Source organism: Lutra lutra, chromosome 16 (assembly GCF_902655055.1).
Source record: "Lutra lutra chromosome 16, mLutLut1.2, whole genome shotgun sequence".
NCBI classification, from domain to species: Eukaryota; Metazoa; Chordata; class Mammalia; order Carnivora; family Mustelidae; genus Lutra; species Lutra lutra.
Window position 1 is genome coordinate 59,076,966 of NC_062293.1, and position 20,154 is coordinate 59,097,119.

Consider the following 20,154-nt stretch of genomic DNA (forward strand, 5'->3'; position numbering starts at 1 on the left):
TTGGAAATTGGCCGGAGGTGGGGGGGTAGGTGTTAGAAGAAGCGATCAACTTTGAAAGTGGGCCAATCCGTGACGCAAATCCTCTAGTCCCGCCTCCCAGCCCCGCCCCTCAGCGCTCGGCTCCTCCGCCGCTAATTGGTTCCCGTTTCTCCGCCCGCCAGACGGCTTCGCCACTCAGCAGAGGTTTTACAAAGGCGCAGGTACCCGGGTGAGGACCCGGGCGCTGAAATGAACACGGCCTGGATTGGGCACTTGTGGACTTCATTTGCATGGGAGACCGGGATTGGCTGGCCTCTCGGGTGGCCTGGGCGGTGTTGGTCCAGCGCGTGACCGTCCACTGCCATGGCCGGCCCGGGTGTTGCTTTCCGCCGCTTGGGCGCCTTGTCCGGAGCCGGGGCCTTGGGCTTGGCCTCCTACGGGGCGCACGGTCAGGGGCTGGGGACGCAGCTCACACTGCGACGCCCGTTGCGGGGAGGTGGGGGCGTCTAGTGCAGGGGCGGGGCCTGGGGGAAGTGCCAGACAGCCCTCGGAGCCCCGGCCCTTTTACAGCCCCTCCAGGCGGGTCCGGTTTGGTTCCCAGCAGTGCCCGTGCGTGCTTCCACCAATCAGAGTGGAAGACACTCCTTGTCGCCAGGGTCCCCCTGGGTCCCGCCGGGAGCTGGGGCGGGCGCGCCGGCGCTTCGACGGGTAACCTCTGCCTCTCCCTCCACAGGCGCCCAGTTTCCGGATGCCTACGGGAAGGAGGTGAAGCACCCGCGTTGGGGCTCCCCGCCTCCGGGTCTCCGGGAGCCCAGAGTCGGGGGTCGCCGCGGGGAGCCGCAGGGGAGCGGGGCGCGGGGTCCCGGAGTGCCGAGGGCGGCCGGCCTGAGCCGTGGGTGCCTGCGCGGGAGGCCAGCCCGACTCGAGTTGGGGGCCGAATGGGATCCAGGCTCCCCGTTGCTGGGGAAATGGCACCCACCCCCAACCACCTTTCTCTTTTCCTTACAGCTGTTTGACAAGGCCAACAAACACCACTTCATACACAGCCTGGCCCTGTTAGGGGTGCCCCGCTGCAGAAAACCCCTCTGGGTAATTTGACCCCGCGCCTAACCTCGACCAAGCCCCACCCGCTCCCGCTCGGTCTGCCCTTCTCTTACTGGCCTGTGTTCTTCTTCTATCTCCTTCAGGCCGGGTTACTTCTGGCCTCGGGAACCGCCTTATTCTGCACCAGCTTTTACTACCAGGCTCTGAGTGGAGACCCCGGCATCCAGACTTTGGCCCCGGTGGGAGGGAGCCTGCTTATCTTGGGCTGGCTTGCCTTGGCTCTTTGAGCTTCCGTGTGTTTGCTTTCTGGGTCCTTCTTTGAGAGTTGGAGCAGGGAGGGGATTAAAAGAGAAAGGCAAATAAAGTCACTTGAGTCTTTGTTCATCTTGGAGGAAGAAGGGTAGGGATGGTTGGCCTCTGGACTCCCTCCCTTTCCTAAGACTGAGTCTTCTTCGGTCTGGGGCTTCTGTTCAGTTCAAGTTGACTTGTTACAAGGTTCTTAGACCGGAGGGCATGGGAGCTGTAAAATGCTAGAAGCCACGCAGAGTCTTACTGGAGTGTTCTCTGGCACCTGGGATTCTGGGTTCTGATAAGCTCATCCTGTGGTTCCGATGCTCACGGGAACTTGAAGATTACTTTAGGGTGGTGGTTTTCAGCCCTGGCAGCCCACAGATTTACGGAGCCCTCACTCTAGCAGTCAGGACACACAGGTGGACGGCCATTAGTTATAAAAATACCTTGGGGTTCAGCACAGGGGCAGATCATCATGTATGGGGGGTGCAGTCAGGAAATGCTTCATGGTGCCCGAGCAGAGGTGGGGAAGGGAAGAGTAACATTGTGGGTGGGCGGAATTTCTGAGGCAGGAGAGTGAGAAAAGGTGGCCAGGCAGGCTGGTGAGGCACCGACGGTAGGTAGGGAACCCGAAGAGATGTAGGGGGCAGCCAGGGCCCGTGAATTAGTCATCATGTGTCAGACACACATTACAAGGAAATTTAAGTCTGAACAAGATAGACGCCATCGTTTCCCCATGGAGTTGCCCATCTAGGAGTAGAAACGGATTTCAACAACTCAACGTACAAATAGGTCATTGTGAGTTGTGCTCTGTGCTTGAAGGAAAAGAACAGGGAGGCAGGGGGACTGTAGGGTAGTGGAGTAGGGAAGGGGAGTAGGGGGAGTGGGAAGCCGTCACAGAGGAAGTCCACTGAAGCAGGAGCTGATCAAGTACAAGGTTGGATGGGAAGCATATATATATATTTTTTTTTTTTGAAGATTTTATTTATTTATTTGACAGAGAGAGGGAACACAAGCAGGGGGAATGGGAGAAGGAGAAGCAGGCTTCCCGCTGAGCAGAAAGCACAGTGCTGCAGGGCTCAGTCCCAGGACCCTGGGGTCATGACCTGAGCCCAAGGCAGACATTTAACAACTGAGCCACCCAGGTGCCCCGAGGGGAAGCATATTCTAGACAGGAAGAATAACCTTCAGAACAGACTGCAAAGAAGCTGTTTAAAATCCTTGAGGCAGGGGCGCCTGGGTGGCTCAGTGGGTTAAGCCGCTGCCTTCGGCTCAGGTCATGATCCCAGGTCCTGGGTTCGAGCCCCACATTGGGCTTTCTGCTCAGCAGGGAGCCTGCTTCCTCCTCTCTCTCTGCCTGCCTCTCTGCTTACTTGTGATTTCTCTCTGTCAAATAAATAAATAAAATCTTTAAAAAAAAAAAAAAAAAAAAAAAAAAAAAAAATAAAATCCTTGAGGCAGGAGAAAATCAGGTGCACTGGAGAAGGGGCAAAACCAGTGTGGCTGATGGGTAGTGACGAGGGCCCCAGATCCCGGATGCCCATGCGGGCCTTGCCAGGAGTGGTAAGGCACTTGGAATTCATTTGTAACACAGCTAAATGGTTAAAAGGTTTGAAGTCAGAGAATGCTAGGATCTGATGTCTACGTTTAGAAGACCTGGAGAACCCATCGGAGGAAGGCAGGAGAGGAGGCCCAGGTACGAGATGATGGTGGTGGCTTGGCTTAGGGTGGAAGAGATGGTCAGAAGGGCCCAGGTCAGATGCATTTCGAAGGTGGTGCCGATGAGACCCGCTGATGGACTGGATATAAGTGCTGAATGAGTGGGAGCCTTCTGGGTTATACACCTGCTGGAGGTGCTGTTACTAGGATGAGAAAAACAGGCAGATCAGAGGAGGCAGGTTGGCAGGTGTTGGACGGGCTGCTTCTGAAATGCCTGGTTCACATCCAAGCAGGTAGTTGGGGAGCTCAGGGAAGTTCTGGACTCAGGCTTACGCATCACCCACTGACCCCGGCTGGTCTCCCATCCCATCTCTTCCCCATAAATGCCCTTGGAAGGATCCTGTGACTCTCTAGGACCTCTGGTTGCGCAATCCAGCGGATGGGTTTCAATCTTGTTGTCTTCGGCCTCTGCAGCATGGGACACAGTTGGCCACACTGTCCTCAGAACACGATCTTTTTTTTTTTTTTTAAGATTTTATTTATTTATTTGGCAGAGAGAGATACAGCAAGAGAGGGAACACAAGCAGGTGAGTGAGAGAGGGAGAAGCAGGCTTCCTGCCGAGCAGGGAGCCCGATGTGGGGCTTGATCCAGGACCCTGGGATCATGCCCTGAGCCGAAGGCAGATGTTAACGACTGAGCCCCTCAGGCATCCCGACAACCTGTTGCTTCTCTGTCACTCCTCCTGCTTTTCCCTCTCGCTGTGGCTGACCTACCAGCTTCCCCTTCGCCGCCCAGTTTAGATCCATGGTTTTCAAATTTCAATGAAGAGTTAGAACACCTGTGTGTATGTATTTTAACATCAGCTTTGTTACTTTCCATGTTTGTGTGTTTCATCGAGTGCATATCTGTGTGGTGTGCTGGAGGCACATGCTTAGTTTTTCCGAAGGTGTGCATTCGGAAAAAGTACAGGCCGTTTCTCTAAATGGAGGATTTGGGGGTAATCTCCGTGAGCCTCCATCTTCAGTTATAATCTGAATACTTTTAAACCTAGGATTTGTCTCCCGCCCTAGTCCCTTCTGACCTCTGGACTCCTGTAGCAGCTGCAGTGTGCGAAAACGTTCCGTAGGGACCTGAAGGATGCAGTGAGGGGGCGGGGGTGTGTTCCAGACCAGGGTAGGAGCTTTTGAGGCAGCCCTGAAGCAGACGAGAGCCCAGTGGACTTGCGACCTGAAAGAATTCCTGGTGACCAGGGGTGCCCGGGTGGCTCAGTCGGTTAAGCCTCTGCCTTCAGTTCTGATCGTGATCCCAGGGTCCTGGGTTGGAGCCCCGCGTCGGGCTCCCCGCTCAGCTGACAGTCTGCCTCTCCCTCTCTATCTGACTGCAATCCCCACTGCTTGTGCTCTCTCTGTCAAATAAATAAAATCTTTAAAAAAGAAAAAAAAATTTTGGTGAATGGCTTGAAAACCAGGAGAGGGTTGTAGTGAAAAATGTGGATACCGGGGGCCAAAGGGCGGGGAGCCTCGGGCTGAGAAGTCGGGCTCTTCTGAGGGCAGTGGGGAGCCACAGAAGCATTTATATCCAGGAAGGAGGCATGAGTTGAGGTGTATTAGTACAAGATCACAATATTTCTACATTTTAGTGAGGACAAAAATGTAGCCTCAGAGGGACGCCCAGAGAGGCCCAGAGTGCCAGTGGCGGAGCCAGCCCGGGATCCCCAGGCTCCAAGCGCCCAGTCCAGGGCTCCTGCTGCATTTCCATCCTTCACCCCAGGCAGCACGTGGGGACAGCACAGCGGGGGACCTCCACGTGGAAGAGACCCCAACATCGGGAATGGCAAGCTTCCCTGTACTATGATCCTTAACACCTGAGCTTTGACCCTGCCAGTGTGGGAGGGGGGCCCTTGAGGAACCAAGATAAATAAGGCCCGCTTAGTAATTGGTCCCTGTTATCACGGCGCTGTGGTTTCCAGTTCTTGCGGGTCCTACAAGGCAGCTGGAAGTGAAGCTAGCATAGGGGAAGCAGCTTGTCCGTATCACAGCCAGGTGTAAGCCGGGATCCAAACTCCCTTCTGTCCAGCTCCCCGTGATAAGTCCTTCCCTTCTTGTACACGCCAAGACATTCAGACTTCAGCAGTGTAGACAGACCCTAGCAAAAGCAATTTGTTCCAGCGTGATCGGTGTTACATGTAGGTACGGAGGCAGGCTCCTTTTGCTTTGGGGGACTGGTAAGGCTTCTGCCCACCTGCAGGGCATCAGCGTGAATAGTTCACCAGAAGAAAAGGGACAAACCACACTGGGGACAAGTCAGGAGGGAGAGCTGGAGTTTCTGGAGCGCAGGATGGAGTGGGCAGGCAGGAAATGACCAAGCAGGAGGAGCAGAGTCCCGTCAGGAAGGGCCTCCTGCGCCCAGCCCCCGTCAACTTCGCTTGCCCGTTTTCTCACATTCTGTACCCAAGCAAGCCATCAAGGCTGGTTGGCTTAAATGCAAACCCGGAATCTCACCACCTGCTTGTCACCTACCACTTCGGCCCCTGGTCCGAGCCCCCATCACACCCCACCTAGTTCTTCCAAGAACTTCTAGTTCTAGTTACCTTGCCTGCCTACTCCAGACAGAGCAGCCTGAGAGAGAGACACCCTGTGACATCGGGGTCCTCAGCCTTTAGCTGCACATTAAAATCTTAAGAAATTCTCAAAAAGGTCTCCTGTCTACACTGACCCCAGATATTCTAATTGAGTTGATAGGACCCAGGGCCCACGCAGAGGTATTTTGTGAAGCTCCCAGAAGATTCTCTCTTGTGGCCAGAGTTGAGGACCCCTGATTGAGTGTCAGTTTCCGGTCTCCATCCAAACCCTGCAACCCTTCCCATCTTACTCAGAGTCCAATCCAGTGGTCTGCAGGGCTGTATGTGGTTCGGGCTTCTATGACCTCTCTTACTTCTCCCTGGTTCCTTCCATTCCGGCCGCACTGGCCTCCTTTCTGTCTGTTGAACAGGTAAGGCAGAGCTTTTGCCTTTGGCGTTCCCTCCACCCGAAACGTTCTTCCGCAGAAGTCGACCTAGCTCGATCCTTGACCTCTAGGTCTTTGTTCAACTCCCACCTCCTTAGTGGCACCTTCCTCGACCACCCCCTTCGGTAGCGCCACTCCTGCCCACCACCTGTATCCTCCTTACCTTGCCCTATTTTTCTTCAGAGCACTCATCACATCTGCCCTCTAGAATACTTTACATTTTCTGTCTCTTCTCTACTAGAATGCAAGCCACGGGACATCAGCAATTTTTAATTTCTCTTTTAACTGCTGTAGATTCCTGGGCGCCCAAGAGGCTCAGTCGGTGAAGCGTCTGCCTTGGGCTCACGTCAGGATCCCTGGGTCCTGGGATCGAGCCCCGCATGGGCTCTCCCTGCTCAGTGGGGAGCCTGCTTCTTCCTCTGTTCCTCCCCATGCTCGTGCTCTCTCTCTAATAAATAAAAATCTAAGAAAACAAACAAAAACCCACTATGTGTTCCTATCAGTGCTGTCTGACACAGAGTAGGTGCTCACAGAGTCTTTGCTGAGTAACCGAATCTCCGTATGTTTTTATGGTTCTGGCCAAGTCGAATCTGAGGTACTAAGGGGTACCCAGGGAGAGGTCAGGCACTTGGGTCTGAAGTTCACGATGATGAAAGCTGTGGCAGCAGCTGACCAGTCCGGAGGAGCATGGACATAGGGGCAAAGGAGCTCACTGTCACCCCCAAACCTTCTCCCTGTGTCCCTCTTGAGGGGTGACCTCAAGGGGTGACCTAGTCACCAGACAGGGACTGAACTCCTCACCTCCACATCTCACCCCTCCAACAAGTTCTATGTTACCGTCTAAGTGTCCCCCAAGTCTGCCACGTCTATCTGTCGGCACTAACACAGCATCTTCTCCCCAAGCGACTGTCCCAGGTGCCTGCACGGTCCACTTTGCGGTGTAAGTGGTTTCTCTAAAACACAGAATCGACCTTCTTCTTGGGTCTGAAAGTGTTGCGGTGGGCTCCGTGTGGTCCCCGGTGCCAAGTCCCGGCTCCCAGCAGGCCCGTACACGTGCGCTGGCCTCCCTGTCTAAGCTCCTGTCTTACCGCTCAGCCCGTGGGGCCCCAGGCCCTGGGCTTCCTCGCAACTGCGGGCCTCTGCTCAGGACGGAGAGGCCACTCTTCTCGGGAAGCTTTCCTGCCAACCACGCTGCCTCCTCCGCTCCCCTCCCTGCGCCGCACGGTCACCGCTGACACCGCTGGGCGGCCTGTCACCACGTGGCCTGGGGTTCCTGCAGGCACTACTGGAGTTGCAAGGTGTCTGCGTGGGTGACTGCGGCGTCACGGAGAGGAGCCCGCGAGGCAGCCCCCGGGAGGCCGAAAGGGAACCGGGGACCAGTCCTGGAAGCCAATGAGGGAGTGTGAGGGTGTTCCGCTGCGTCAGCGGGGCCCGAACCGCCCTTGGGAGGAGGAGCCTGGGGTCCAGCGCCGCGCAAGCTGCCCTAGCTTCCCACCCAGGGACACGGAGCCCTCCGCACCCGCAGACCTGGCGGGGTCGCAGGGCTAGGTCTCCGCCGGCGGCCGTCCCCAGGCGAGCGTCCTCCGGCCTGGGGCTGCGGAGCGGAGGAGGAGGGGACGCCGACCGCCCCGCGCAGCCCATGGTCCACCGCCAGCGGAGAGCCGGCCTCCTTTGTGCGCAGGCGCACCGCCCGGGCCGGGAGGGGCGGGGCCTGGACGGGTCGAGGGGCGGGGTCAGTTCTCGGTCCCGCCTCCCCGAGCTCCTGTGAGCGGCCGGGAGCTGGGCACCCCAGCTCTTCCAGGGGCTTCAGGTGAGCAGGGGGCACCGAAGGGTCAGGACGCCTCCCCGGAGGTCGGGCCGTTGGTCGGGCCGCGGGTCCATCTGTCCTGCCGTCTGCCAACAGCCGCCTCCGCGGAGAATGGGAGAACAAAGGAGGGGGCGGTTCTGGGGCCCCCGAGGGAATGCAGGGTCGCAGGTACCCCGCCCTGCCCGCTGACAGTTTCGATTTCTCCCTGAGTCAGAGGCGCCGCCCTAGAGACCCTGGGCCGGGGGCGGGCGCAGCCGCCTGTCCGCGTTTGCCTGTCCGTCTTTGTGTCTGTCTCTGGGTCTGTCTGGCTGTGCCCGAACTTGCCTCCGCCGCTCAAACTGAGCCTCCCGGACACCCCGGTATCCCGCCAACTCGCCCCTCTCCCATGGCAGGTAAGTGGGCGCCGGGCGGAGGGTCTCCGTTATCCCCCCACGGACTCGGGAGCCGGGCGTCGAACCCATCCTCCGGGAATGTGCTCCGACTGGCTGCGTGGGCCCCTCCCTTCCTCCGGGAGCCGCCGCCCTGCTCCCCCGCCGCATCTTTCTCGGCCTCTTCCCATCACACTCCCCACTCCGCAGCCTCGCGGCCCGGCGCCTGGGGGAAGTGGGTGAGGCCGCGGGTCCCCTTCTAATCCACCCCTGTCCCCCTCGACAGGCTACTTGCCCCACAAAGGGCACGCCCCTTCACCCCTACCTCCCTACCCTGTGACCGCGGGGTACCCGGAGCCGGCGCTGCACCCCGGGCCCCCCGGGCCGGCGCCAGTGCCCGCCCACGTACCTGCCCCTGCGCCCGGCTTCTCTGTCTTCCCCTCTCCCGGCCCCGGAGCCCCAGGGCCTGCCGCCCCGTTCTTGCCACTGCCCGGGGTGCCTTCCGGCCTCGAATTCCTGGTGCAGGTGAGTGGGAGGGAGGAGGGGTGGCGGGATGAGGAGGGGACCCTGGCGTCCAGGCCAACCCACTGACATCGCCGCCCACCCTACTCTCTTTCCAGATCGATCAGATCTTGATTCACCAGAAGGCTGAGCGCGTGGAAGGTGAGTGGAAGGGGGAGTAGGTCGGGCCTCATGGCGGGGGGGGGGGGGGTGGGGGGGGGTGGGGTGCGGCGGAGAGGGTGCACTCTCGGGGGTGCCAGTGCCTGAGCCTCGGCCTGTTCCCCGTGGCAGCGTTCCTAGGTTGGGAGACCTGTAACCGGTATGAACTGCGCTCCGGGTCCGGACAGCCCCTGGGTCAGGCGGCGGAGGAGAGCAACTGCTGCGCGCGTCTGTGCTGCGGCGCCCGCCGGCCCCTGCGTGTCCGTGTAGTGGACCCCGGTGACCGTGAGGTGCTCCGCCTGCTCCGCCCGCTCCACTGTGGCTGTGGCTGCTGCCCGTGGGGCCTCCAGGAGGTGGGCGGGGAGGGCTGGGGCCCATGAGGGGTTCGGGCTGGGGGCCAGGCCATCGTGGGGAGGACCACTGACTGAGCACCGTCCGCTCGCAACGAGGCGTGGGCTTGGGCCGGCGAGATGGGCGGCCGTGAGGGCGGTGACAGGTGGTCTAGCGAAGGGGACGGAAGGTCTTGTGCAGGGAGACGGATGACAGGGCCTGACCGGTGAGAGCTTGGGCCGGGGTGCCCTGGCTCGGCTGATCCTGTCTGCCTCCCACTCCAGATGGAAGTCCAGGCTCCACCCGGCACCACCATTGGCCACGTGTTACAGACCTGGCACCCCTTCCTCCCCAAGTTCTCCATCCAGGATGCCGATCGCCGCACCGTCCTGCGTGTGGTGGGGCCCTGCTGGACCTGTGGCTGCGGCACAGACACCAACTTTGAGGTACCGGTAATAAGGGGAGAGTCTTGGGACCTTCATAAACCCAGATGGCAGCTTCTGTGAGGTGGGATGGCCAACACGAAGGTCAAGACCCTGAGCTCTAACATCCAAACCCACTGTGACTCGTACCACACTTCCAGGGTTCCTCCACTCAGGAAGGGATGTCCCTGTGGTCCTGAGAAATGAAAGCTTGGCAAAGAGGGTGTCATCTTAGGGACCAGTGCTGATGGTCGTCAGCAGCCCTGTGTGGAAGGGGAAAGAGTCTAAGGCCAGGTCTGATTTAGGGCAAGTCTGCTGTGGGCTGGACCCACATGGCTGCTTTGCAGGAGTCTGTGAACCCAGACCCAGGAGCAAGCACCAGACTTGCTAAGATCCTGCCACTTGCCGCGTCAACCTAGAAGTCCAAACAGCCCCTCCAACTGGGAATCTGGGTGATCTGTATCCCTGTCATCATGCATTTCTCTCATCTGCCAGGAGAGCCCAAGTGCTGATACTCTCAGGGGAAGGTTTCTAGAAGACAGGCATCTCACCGACACTTGAATTCCCTCAGGGATAGTCACCCGTACAGATAAGGGAGGGATAATAGGTAGAAGCCCACAGACTTCCCAAGGCTGTTGATGAGGTGTTTGGCCTAAGCCTGCTTTTAAAATTGGAGTCACCTTGGTGTGTGGGTGGAGGTTCCATGATGGGAAGATCACCGGTGAGCTCTGGATAGGAACATGGAGACCTCGGTGCCATGTCTAGGTAAAAGGGCCAGTCTCCCTTTTACCTAATTGTGAAGAATCCCTATTTGGGGCTGCAGTTGGGACCCCAGGGCTGGCCGGAAGAAGCCCTTCCTCATCTTGAGACTGGTCTGTGGGAGTGCCCCAGCTCTGGGGGGCAGTGGGGAAAGGTGACGGGAAGGGCATCGTTCCAGTCATGAAGACTAAGCCTAGGAAAAGGACCAGGGGATCACTGTGAGTTCCCACCCTCAGCGGCAGAGTCTCTTGCTGTTGGGCCCAGGGAGGCCCGTGGAAATCTGGGTCTTCACAGGCCGCTTACTGCTGCCCCCATGGAAGCGGGTGGACGAAGCTGGCATGTGATGGTGGACAGGGCCTGTCCTACTTTGCAGATTCGAGGAAAACCACCCCTTCGGGCAGCCACAGCCTTCCAGGAGCCTGGGGGGCTCCTAGAGCTCAGCCTGCCCAGCCCTGCTTGACCAGGCTACTGTGTTCAGGGCACCCAGGGCACCCACCATGGGTGCCGGGTACTTTGGTAACCAGAACAAACCCAGCCGGCAACCCTGCGCTGAGACGAGCCTGTCACATTTCCACATGTCCCACCGCTGATGTTCTGTTCTCACGTGTGGCCTTTTAAGAGCCACGCATCAGAGCCCGAATTCTGATTTTTGCTATACACACACAGCATGACCTAGGCTGACTCAGTTTCCCCCGATGTCACGTGGAAACCTGGGGCTGTCGGAAGGATTCCCCGAGTGGAGGGCCTGCATGGTTCGTGTGGGGTGATGGTGGGGGGTCAGTCGCATCCTTCCCAGTTGGGTTCTGCCCCCCACCCCCCACCCCCAGGTGAAGACCCCAGATGAGTCCCGCAGTGTGGGCCGCATCAGCAAGCAGTGGGGGGGGCTGCTCCGAGAGGCCCTCACGGATGCAGATGACTTCGGCCTGCAGTTCCCGCTGGATCTGGACGTGAGGGTGAAGGCCGTGCTGCTGGGAGCCACATTCCTCATCGTGAGTTGGCTGCCCTGCCTCCCCTCCTGCCCCTCTGCTCTCACGCCAGGCTTTGAGCTCTGGTGACAGTGCCCTCCCCTCAGGACTACATGTTCTTCGAGAAGCGAGGAGGCGCTGGGCCTTCGGCCATCACCAGTTAGAGGCCACCTCGGGGTGAGGAGACCATCACCTCAACAGGGATCCAAGATGGTGGCCTGCCCCAGCCCCTCCTCAGAGGCAGCCCCTTCCGTGGATGCACATGACAGGGGACAGACAGGGATGCCTGAGAGTCTAGGGGCCACGCGGCCCTACCCCTACCCTCATTCCCCGGCCTCCTTCACCTCAGCCCCCAGAGAAGGGTATATAGGAGAGCCCTGCCCCTGCAACCTCCCACTGCCGTCTCTGGCGAGCCCCCAGCGTGCAGGCATATCCGCTTTCAGACTCTCCCTCCCCTCCCCGTCCTCTCACCCTCTACCAGGCCTCTGCTCCACGTGTGGTCTGTGGAATCCAGAGCCCTGGGGTTTTCTGACAGAGCCGGGGCTGGGGCCCTGCAGCACCAAAGATGGCGGCGAAGGCCGCTCTCCCCCCGCACCGGCTTGGCCAGCGAGTCCAGCCTCAGACCGTGGGCCTCTGAGGAGGGATCCCCGCCTCCCTGTCAACAGCTATAGGGCCTGCCCTCCGGTGCCAACGTCCTTCCCCCTTGGGCCTTGCCCACAGCCGGCGCTTAGCAGCTCCCGTGCCTTACGCAAGCATCCCATCCTTTCCTCACCCAGGGAAGGAGGCTGCACCTTTGTATGTTATATTCATATAAAGTTTGTAACTTTTGGATACTGGGAGATGTATGTTATAGGAGAGTAGAAGCATGGGTGCGGGGAGAAACCCAGGGAAACAGGGGGGCCTATTGGGGGGGGGCTGGCCCGTTTCGCCATCCAGGCTGCCCAGGTCCAGTGTCTTTGAGTTCAAGAGGGCAACGCCATCCTCCATCGTGGCCCCGGACTGAGCCAAGCAGTCTGGGCCACGTACCCCGAGTCCGTAGGGAGGCTTCTGCCATCTGGGATGGCTGCGCACGCAGAGTCTGGCGTGGTGGGGCCCGGCCGCTCTGGATGGCTGTTCCCAAAGTCCTCCTGAGCAAGCGGAAGCTTCCTGTGCATGTGATGTGTCTCTCCAAGTTCTCTTGGTTGGGAATACGGTAGGCAGACCGGACTAGATGCTTCTATGAACCAGCCAAGGGGGCTGGAGCCTTTAGAGGCCAACGGGCACGGGAGGAGATGCTCGCCCATGCCCGGCCCCAGCTCCTGCTGCAGCTGCCTCCGGCACAGTCTCCCCGCGGAGGAAGTTCTGCCCTGGTGGGATCCCTTCTGGTTCCGCTTGGTCCCACATGGCCAGGCCGTCCATCCGGGCTGGTATCCAGGCCCAAGGGAGCAGTGCTCAGGGCCGAGCCAGGACATAGCGACTGGCCGCGGAGAGATCCCACTGGTAATGCTCCAGGATGCATCGGCAGTCGGCTCTGGACCGGCTGCTCAGATGGTAGAGCTGGTCCACCTGTGGGGTGGCAGCGGGGGGACAGTGAGTGCCGGGTGGGGGGGATAGTGAGTGCTGGGCAGTGGGGACAGTGAGTGCCGGGCGACGGGTGGGGGCCACGGGAGCGGCAGGAACCGGAGAGCAATTTCCGGCTTTACCTTGAGGTTCCGGATGGCAGAAACCACGTCTCCCCCAGTGGCCCTCAGTGCCGCCTGGCACTCCTGGTGGGTGACTCCGTGCACGCTCAGCCCCACCTGTGGGGCACAAAGCCTCGCTCAGGCCGCTGCCCCAGCCCAGAGCCCCCTCTGGACACCAGCCACTTGAAGGAGAGCTCACCTCCGTGACCCTCCTCTGCAGCTCAGAGTCGGGCAAGAGGCCTCCAGAGGGGACGGTGGCTTTGCCAGTGGCAGGTGCTCCCGAGGGCTGGCTGTGGGGGGGTTCCCTTTTGGGCCAAGGAGGCCGCTCCCTGGGGGGCTGGCTGGGCTGAGAAGGGCTGGAGGCAAAAGAAGTCCGGGATGGCAGGCCTGGGGGTCCCTGGGGCACGGCTCTGGCATGACGAAGTTCAGGGGGGCTCGAACCACCCCCTGTGGGGCGGGGACCCAGGGACAGAACAGACTCCAGACTCTTGGAAATGACTATACGTTGAGAAAAAAAAAATAGAGCTTGAGAGGGAGCACAGGCGCAGGGCCCTGCCTTCTCCCCACTCTGTGCCCAGCTCTTGGGGTGACCCTTGGCTAGGGGTACAGTAGGGTGTGCCCAGCAGACACCCAAGTCAAGGCAGGGGAGGCCCCAAAAGGCCGAGGTGGCAGGAGCTGGAAGTGGGGTGGGCAGTCCCTCAAGTCCAGCCGGGCTGTCCAGTCAAGTGCGCCAAGTTTGGGACTCCAGGCAGGGGGAGACTCGATGAGTCGCTCTTGATCCCGAGACCCCGGAGGCCAGGTCCCCATCAGCCACGCCCACCTTTCATCCTCTGCAGGGGCACGTTCCTATTCCTTCTCTGGGCCCGTGCAGGAGGTAAATCCCGAAGCTTTGCCTTCCCTCTGTCCCTGTGGGAGATAGGGATCCCATTCACTCTCCACACCCCCACCCCTGACCTGACTAGCGGTGTCCCCTCCCCCAGAAATGTTAGGGGGCTCTCCCAGGCAGGCGGAGACTCAGAGGGGACACTCCAGCTGGGAGCCGAGCCCAGCCTTCCCTCCAGCCTCTCCCGGGCCCCCTCTCCAAGCTTCCTTTCCAGAGAAGTTGCAGGATGTGGTTCCCCCAGCCCAGCTGTGTCCCCTCTCCACACCCCACCCCACTGTTTCAGGTGCCCACCCATCTCCGCTTCCCTGCTGTCGCTCTCCCTGGGTAGGGGAGACCCTCTGGACTGGATGGGTGGCTGGCGGGCCCCCCCCGTCTGCCAGCGTCACCGCTGAGGCCGGGAAGCTGCCCACTCTGAGTGTCCGGCCATTCTGGCCCTTCCAGGTTGTGGAGTCGGGGCTGTGGGAAGAGGCAGTGGTGAAGGCGCAGGGTGGGGGCTGGGCGCGAGCCCGCATTCAGCTCGCAAGCATCTGCCTGGAGGAAGGGAAGCTTTTTTTCTCCCAAACACAAAAGGGCTCTATGGGCTTGGGGCTCCAGCCGGAGGCCACCACAATGGTAGTGCAGCTCTCGGGGCCCAGTGGGGTAGAGGGGAGGCAGAGAAGCCGGGTTCAAGGAGCTGGGGAGCAGCAGGTCGGACCCGCGTCAGGAAGGTGGGCTGGGAGTCCTCCTCTTGGGTGTGGGTGGCACGAGGCTCTCACCTGCCATCAATGATGGTGATGGGGTCACCAGTCTGCATCCTTAGGGCTCCTGGCTCCATGACATCCTGGACACAACGTCCCTCAGGAGGCCAGGCCTGCAGAGACAGGAGGAGAGGGTATCAGGGGGTGTGGCCTGAGTCCAAAGGGTAATTTTGTGGGAGCAGGGAAGAAAGGAGACTCCTCTCTGTTCTTGCCCCCAACAATGAAACCCGTTCCAGCTATGTCCTCGGTCCTGGGCCCAGGGTGGGACTGTCCCCGTCCCCCGGTTGTCATCCAGGAGGGGAGGCAGACCTGGAGTCCATGCCAAGCTGGACACAGCCCAGGGGTCAGCAAGCAAAAAAGGGGGGCCTTGTCTCTACCTAGGGGAACCAAAGCGAATGTGCCCTACCTTGCTTTTACTCCACACACAGCTCTGCCTCCCGGGGCCTCCAGAAATTTTCCATTTCTTTCCGGCCCCACTGCCTTGACCGTGAACCAGACATTGGCATCATTTCATTCCTGCTTTGCAGCCCGTCACCTACCTGCTCTTCCCATGTTCCGTGTCCTGCCTCCTATCCCTTCTTGCCCCAAGCCAGAGCGACAGAGCACATAACGTGGGCTTCTGACCCACCCCCGCCAAAACCCTTCCATGGCTCCCAGGTGCCCTCGGAGTAAAGACTGAACTTCAACAACAGAGTTCAGTGACTTGGGTCATTTCGCTGGTTTAACTGACCTAAGACTGCACCTCTGCTTACTCTGTGAATTTAGGCAAAGCCCTTCAATGTCAATGCCATAACTGCCCCATCTGTAAAGGCCACGAAACAGTGGCCTTCCTGGATGGTGAGAATGAAGGAGTGGTGCAGGAAGATAGTCTAAGTGTCTTAGCGTGGTACATTCCACAGATCAAGCACCCTGCGTTAGCTCTGGTTATCTATGGCTCCTTCCTCATCCCTGCAGGGCGCCCCTGAGGTCACCGTGCTGTCTTCCCTGAGTGGCCGGCTGAACTGCTTTAACCTCTGCCTGGAGACACCCACAACAGCCCGCTGCTCTGAGCGCCCCCTTTTCTGGCCCAGCCCCCAGCCCTTGAGCCTGCATCTGTGTAGGCCAAGCTGCCTCCCCAGGGCTCTGAGCACCCTGCAGGTAGAGCCCTAATCTGCTGGTCTGTCCCAGACCCCAGCCTGGGAATTATCTGTTAGTCTTGTGCGTGCAACTCTGGGAGAAAACGGGGAGGTGAGACGGGGTGTGTGGGGGAGGTAGGGGCTCCCACCTCTTGGAGCAGCCCCTCCAGGTAAGAAAAGCTAGGCCGGTCGGCGGGGTGGGGGGCCCAGCAGCGCAAGGCGAGGGCGTAGAGCGCCCTGGAGCAGAGGGGAGGCCGAGGCAGCCGGGCCCGGTCCTGCTCCAGCCGCTGCAGGATGAGGTACGGCGGGACCCCGGCCCAGGGCTCCTTGCCCCCGGAGAACATCTCCCACAACGTCACCCCAAACATCCACACGTCCGACGCAGAAGAGAAGGCCCCCTGGCGCAGGCTCTCCGGTGCGCACCTGCGGAAACGCTGCTGAAGGGGGCCGCCGGGGGGGGGGGGTGTCCCCCAGCGCGACCTCCGCGGCGCCACCACCGCCCTCCGTGATCTCCTTCCCAAACCCTCCCAAATCCTCTTCCCGGCCTCCCCGCGGGGCCTGGCACGCCCACGCCGCCCGGATCGGCGCCCCCTCGGCCCCTCACCAGGCGTAGGGGATGGGGCGGGGCCCGCCCATGACGTAGCGGCCCCGGGCTCCGCGAAGGGGCCGTACCAGCCCGAAGTCCGCCACCTTGACCGTGCGCGGGGAAGCCAGCAGCAGGTTGCGTGTGGCGAGGTCTCGGTGCACAAGCCCGCGGGCCCCCAGGTACGCCATGGCCCCTGCCAGCTGCCGCAGGAAGAGGCACAGCAGGGCCACGGGCAGCGGGGGTGTCGGGGCCGGCGCGGTCAGGCGCGCGTGCAGGGAGCCCAGCGGCGCCAGCTCCATCACCTGCCGGAGCGCGGCGCCGCGTGAGCAGAGCTCTGCCCCACTCCCCGCGGCCCACCCCGGCCTCTGGCCCCTTCCCTCCCTCCCATCGCGCGCCTGCCCTGGGAGCTGCTGTCCCGGCCCGCTCACCATCTGCAGAGGCTGGCCCAGTACGAGGCCGTGCAGACGCAGCACGTGCGGGTGCTCCAAGTTCATCATGACGGACACCTCTCGAAGGAAGTCCCCCAGCTCTGTTCCCACGGAGCCTTCAGGACCCACCCGGAGGGACTTGACAGCCACTGGGACCTGGGGCGTCCCAGGGAAAGGACACTCTCTGGCACCCAGAGCAGAGAGGACATGCAGGGCAGGGGGCAGCCAAAATTAAAAAAAAAAAAAAAGGAAGAAAGAAAGAAGGAAGGAAGGAAGAAGCAAAGACCAGTGCGGCGGCTGGCCCCAGCACCCAGAATGAAGGAGGCTCCCCGAACTCACACTCTGGCCACTGGGCAGCGTCCACAGCCCTCGGTGCACCACGCCAAAGCAGCCAGAGCCCAGCAGCTCCCCTCTGCACACAGCACCATCCGGGATCAGACACTTGAGTCCCCCCTCGGGCTCAGGGAGGGACAGGGGGCTGTCGGGAGCTGAGGTGGTCTCCTTCTGCTCAGGTGCCAAGCCCCCAAGGATCTGAAGCAGGGGTGGGAATTAAGTGTGTGGAACCCTGTACCACTCCTCCCTGACACTCGGCCCGCCCCAGTCCTGGGCCTAAGCTGGCCCTTTAAGCCTGTTGCCCCCACCACCCCAAAACACACACCTTGTAGACCCAGTTCTTTGACTTGAGCCCCGAACGATGCTTCTTCAGAGCCTCCGCGAGTCTGCGCTGGGCTGGGGAAGGTCAGAATCAGGGCACGTGGGTGGTACATGATGGGCCGTGGGGGCAGGTCGGGACGCAGGAGGATTTACAGGCCAGAAGAGGGCTGGTGGGGGGCAGGCTGAGGAAGAAGAGACCAGGGGCCCCTTACCAGGCCGGCCCATTCCAATGCCATCCAGGTCCTCGGGCCTGACAAAGTCAAAGTGCTCAGGCCGGGTTACATTAAGCTCCTCAAGGATGGGTCGGTAGAACTGGGCCAGCTGGATGTCCCGGAGCAGCCTCAGCAGCCACAGTGGACTCGCCTCGGGGACCATGTCTGGAGAAGGCATCCCGGAGGTCCAAGCATCCAGCTCTAGACACAAAGCCCATGGGACTCCCAGACAGCAGAAACTGGGCCTCGAGCTCCACTCCCCGCCCCCCCATCCCATCAGACACACTCAGGTGCAGAGGGAGGGATGCATCAAAGAAAGGCAGGAATCAGGCCACTCCTACAAACCCCAGGAAAACCCCTCCCCACACATACCTACGGTCCCCACCTCACACTTGAGATCCCAGAGCTCTGCAGACCTGATGTATGTTCCTCTTCCCACTCTTGAGATAGGACAGCACCCTGCTCCTGGACCCCTAGGACACTCAGGTACCACATCCCTGCCGGGGATGCCCAGATATGCTAAGCACACAGTGCCTCCGCCCTGCGGATGCACGTGCCCAGACACACAGGAACCTGCCTCCACACTTGAAACACTGCTACACACACACACACACACGGAGACCTACAAACATGCTGCAAAAGACGGCTGAGCCACCCAGACACATGGCCTTTCAAGTCCGAGGTGTTCCAGAACGCTGCCGTGAACCATTCCTGCGCGCCTACCGGTGACACTGAGGTTCACGGCCTCTGAGATACACCACCTCACGTGTCGGAGTCTTCAAGGTCCACAAAAACACACAGCACACGAGACGGTCAGGGTCCATGTGCGCACACCCCTGAACTACGCACACGGCCCATCGGCTCCGAGATGCCCAGGCTCACCGCCTGGTCGGCACCCGAGGCCACGCCTGAAATCACTGGGCATTTGTGACCCGCGCGGTCAGGTGCAGGCTGAGCTAAGCTCAGGCACTGCCTACGGAGCCAGGTGCTGCCGGGTGCACAGTCCCTTCCACACCCACCTGCGTTCAGCTGCAGGAGCCCTGCCCGCACACCTGAGTCACTCAATCCGACAGGGCTTCCAGGCAACTCCCCCAGTCTGAGCTAACCAAGGCCGGGAGCTGCGGGCGCTGCCTGCACCGCACTCTCCCTTACACGCACCTGGACGCCCTCCTCCACTTTTAGTTGAACCCTGACGAAGGGCTGAACTAGGGGCTGGGCGCGCGGAGGGGCGAGGAGGGAGGAGGCCGGGACCAAGGGAGACTGCCAGCAAGATGAGGTGGGGACAGTACCCGAAGGGGGAAGGGAGGAAAGGCGGCCGCGGAGGGGAGGGAAGACGAACAGGGCATCCGCGGACGCACCCCAAGCAATGGCCTCTCCTGCGGCCCCTGTGCCCCGCGTCCCCTCCCCGCGGGAGCCTCACCTGGCGAAGGCGGAAGCTGCGGCGGCGGAACCACCCTGTCCGCCAGCACTAAATCCCGGGGGGCGGGGCCGCAGCCGCGGGGGCGGGGCCGCAGGCCGTAGGGGCGGGGCCTGGCGCCGAGCGGGGTAGCCCTACCACGCCTCTCGCCCCCAACCCGGGAAGGCCTGAGGCGGCGGAGGGGGGGAGGGGGGGAGGGGGGGAGGGGGGGCGCCACCCCGGCGGCCGACTGGCCCTCCTCCTCCGGGCTAGACCCGGAGAAACCCTTCTCCCGTCTTTTCCCTCTCTCTTCCTCTACATCCTCTTTCCCGCCTCTTTCAAAGAACTTTTCATCCCTCCCAGGCTTCCTGGGACTTTGGGGTCCTGTCCCCCGTGTCCCCTCTCCCCAAATCTTTCGCCTCTCCCGGCCAGAGCCCCACCCCTTACGCGGATCAGCACCAGATGGAGAAATGCTGCCCAGGCCCTGGGAATGTGAGGCTAAACAGGAGAGTGGGCGTCCTAGCCCCCACATGGGGGGAGGCAGGGTAGCGCAGGGCGCTCTGCAATGGAACCAGGGCGGACAGGTGTTGCTGGTGCAAGAAGTCAGCCCTCAGCCCACGTGGTCTAAGATTGGAACCGTTGTCCCTGGCCGGGCTCTGAATATTGGTCCAGTGTGCTGCCCCGAAAAGGACCTTTTGGGAGCTCCCCAGGGTAGAACACGCGGGAGGTCTTGTGTGTGGGTGGGCTCCTGCCCCCCATCTCCGCTTTGTACCTAGTCTGGGTGGCCAAGGGCAGCACCCCATGCTTTAGGGCACCCCTCCCCATAACTGGCACTTAACTGGCCACGTTCTGGCCCAACCCTCCTTCCCCCGTAATCTCTGTACACTGGCTGCAGGGATAGGGGCCACAGGTCGAAGTCCAGAACCTCCAAAAAGGCTCTGAGGAGGAGCATTCCTCTCCTTTTCCCTCAGGGGTCCCAGGGAGGAAGTTACGAGTCTCAGGACATCTGGCGTGTCTACTTCTGTCCCAAGGAAGGATGTGCAAGCTGTCCCCAGAGTCCCTTGGGGGGAAACACCCACCCCAACCTGGTAAGCATACAGGGTATTCCAACACTGATGGGAAATTTTTTATAGTTTACAGTTCAACCTGTTTGGTTTCCTTGCCTTCTCTTGCCCTCCAGCAAGGCCAGCT

General features: G+C 60.7%; 3 protein-coding genes across 12 annotated transcripts; 2 read left to right on the plus strand and 1 right to left on the minus strand.

Annotated features, from left to right (window-relative positions):
• Window positions 1-273: 273 nt before the first annotated feature.
• Window positions 274-1,387, plus strand: TMEM256 (transmembrane protein 256). Its single transcript, XM_047706292.1, has 4 exons — window positions 274-427; window positions 713-744; window positions 988-1,068; window positions 1,167-1,387. The coding sequence occupies exons 1-4, from the start codon at window positions 343-345 to the stop codon at window positions 1,308-1,310; spliced, it is 342 nt and encodes a 113-aa protein (XP_047562248.1). The 5' UTR covers window positions 274-342; the 3' UTR covers window positions 1,311-1,387.
• A 6,248-nt stretch (window positions 1,388-7,635) lies between these two features.
• On the plus strand, window positions 7,636-12,122 carry PLSCR3 (phospholipid scramblase 3). 4 transcript variants are annotated; one of them, XM_047706277.1, is made up of 8 exons: window positions 7,636-7,790; window positions 8,002-8,179; window positions 8,442-8,680; window positions 8,776-8,818; window positions 8,948-9,168; window positions 9,430-9,591; window positions 11,154-11,315; window positions 11,399-12,122. In XM_047706277.1, exons 2-8 carry the CDS (start codon window positions 8,173-8,175, stop codon window positions 11,453-11,455), a joined length of 891 nt encoding a protein of 296 aa, XP_047562233.1. In that variant the 5' UTR covers window positions 7,636-7,790; window positions 8,002-8,172; the 3' UTR covers window positions 11,456-12,122. The 4 variants fall into 4 exon arrangements, with proteins under 4 accessions (XP_047562233.1, XP_047562234.1, XP_047562232.1 ...); XM_047706278.1 differs by having other exon boundaries at window positions 7,674-7,790; window positions 7,998-8,179; XM_047706276.1 differs by lacking the exon at window positions 7,636-7,790 and having other exon boundaries at window positions 7,797-8,179; window positions 11,399-11,468; window positions 11,773-12,122.
• Window position 12,123: 1 nt separating this feature from the next.
• TNK1 (tyrosine kinase non receptor 1) lies at window positions 12,124-19,038 on the minus strand. 7 transcript variants are annotated; one of them, XM_047706259.1, is made up of 13 exons: window positions 18,988-19,038; window positions 17,568-17,792; window positions 17,360-17,430; window positions 17,041-17,232; window positions 16,702-16,857; window positions 16,292-16,575; window positions 15,837-16,110; window positions 14,591-14,685; window positions 14,127-14,291; window positions 13,773-13,858; window positions 13,152-13,450; window positions 12,974-13,069; window positions 12,579-12,836 (listed from the first exon to the last, which is right to left on the minus strand). In XM_047706259.1, the coding sequence occupies exons 2-13, from the start codon at window positions 17,743-17,745 to the stop codon at window positions 12,723-12,725; spliced, it is 2,010 nt and encodes a 669-aa protein (XP_047562215.1). In that variant the 5' UTR covers window positions 17,746-17,792; window positions 18,988-19,038; the 3' UTR covers window positions 12,579-12,722. The 7 variants fall into 7 exon arrangements, with proteins under 7 accessions (XP_047562214.1, XP_047562215.1, XP_047562219.1 ...); XM_047706263.1 differs by having other exon boundaries at window positions 17,568-17,732; window positions 18,988-19,028; XM_047706260.1 differs by having other exon boundaries at window positions 17,568-17,768; window positions 18,988-19,027.
• Window positions 19,039-20,154: the final 1,116 nt, after the last annotated feature.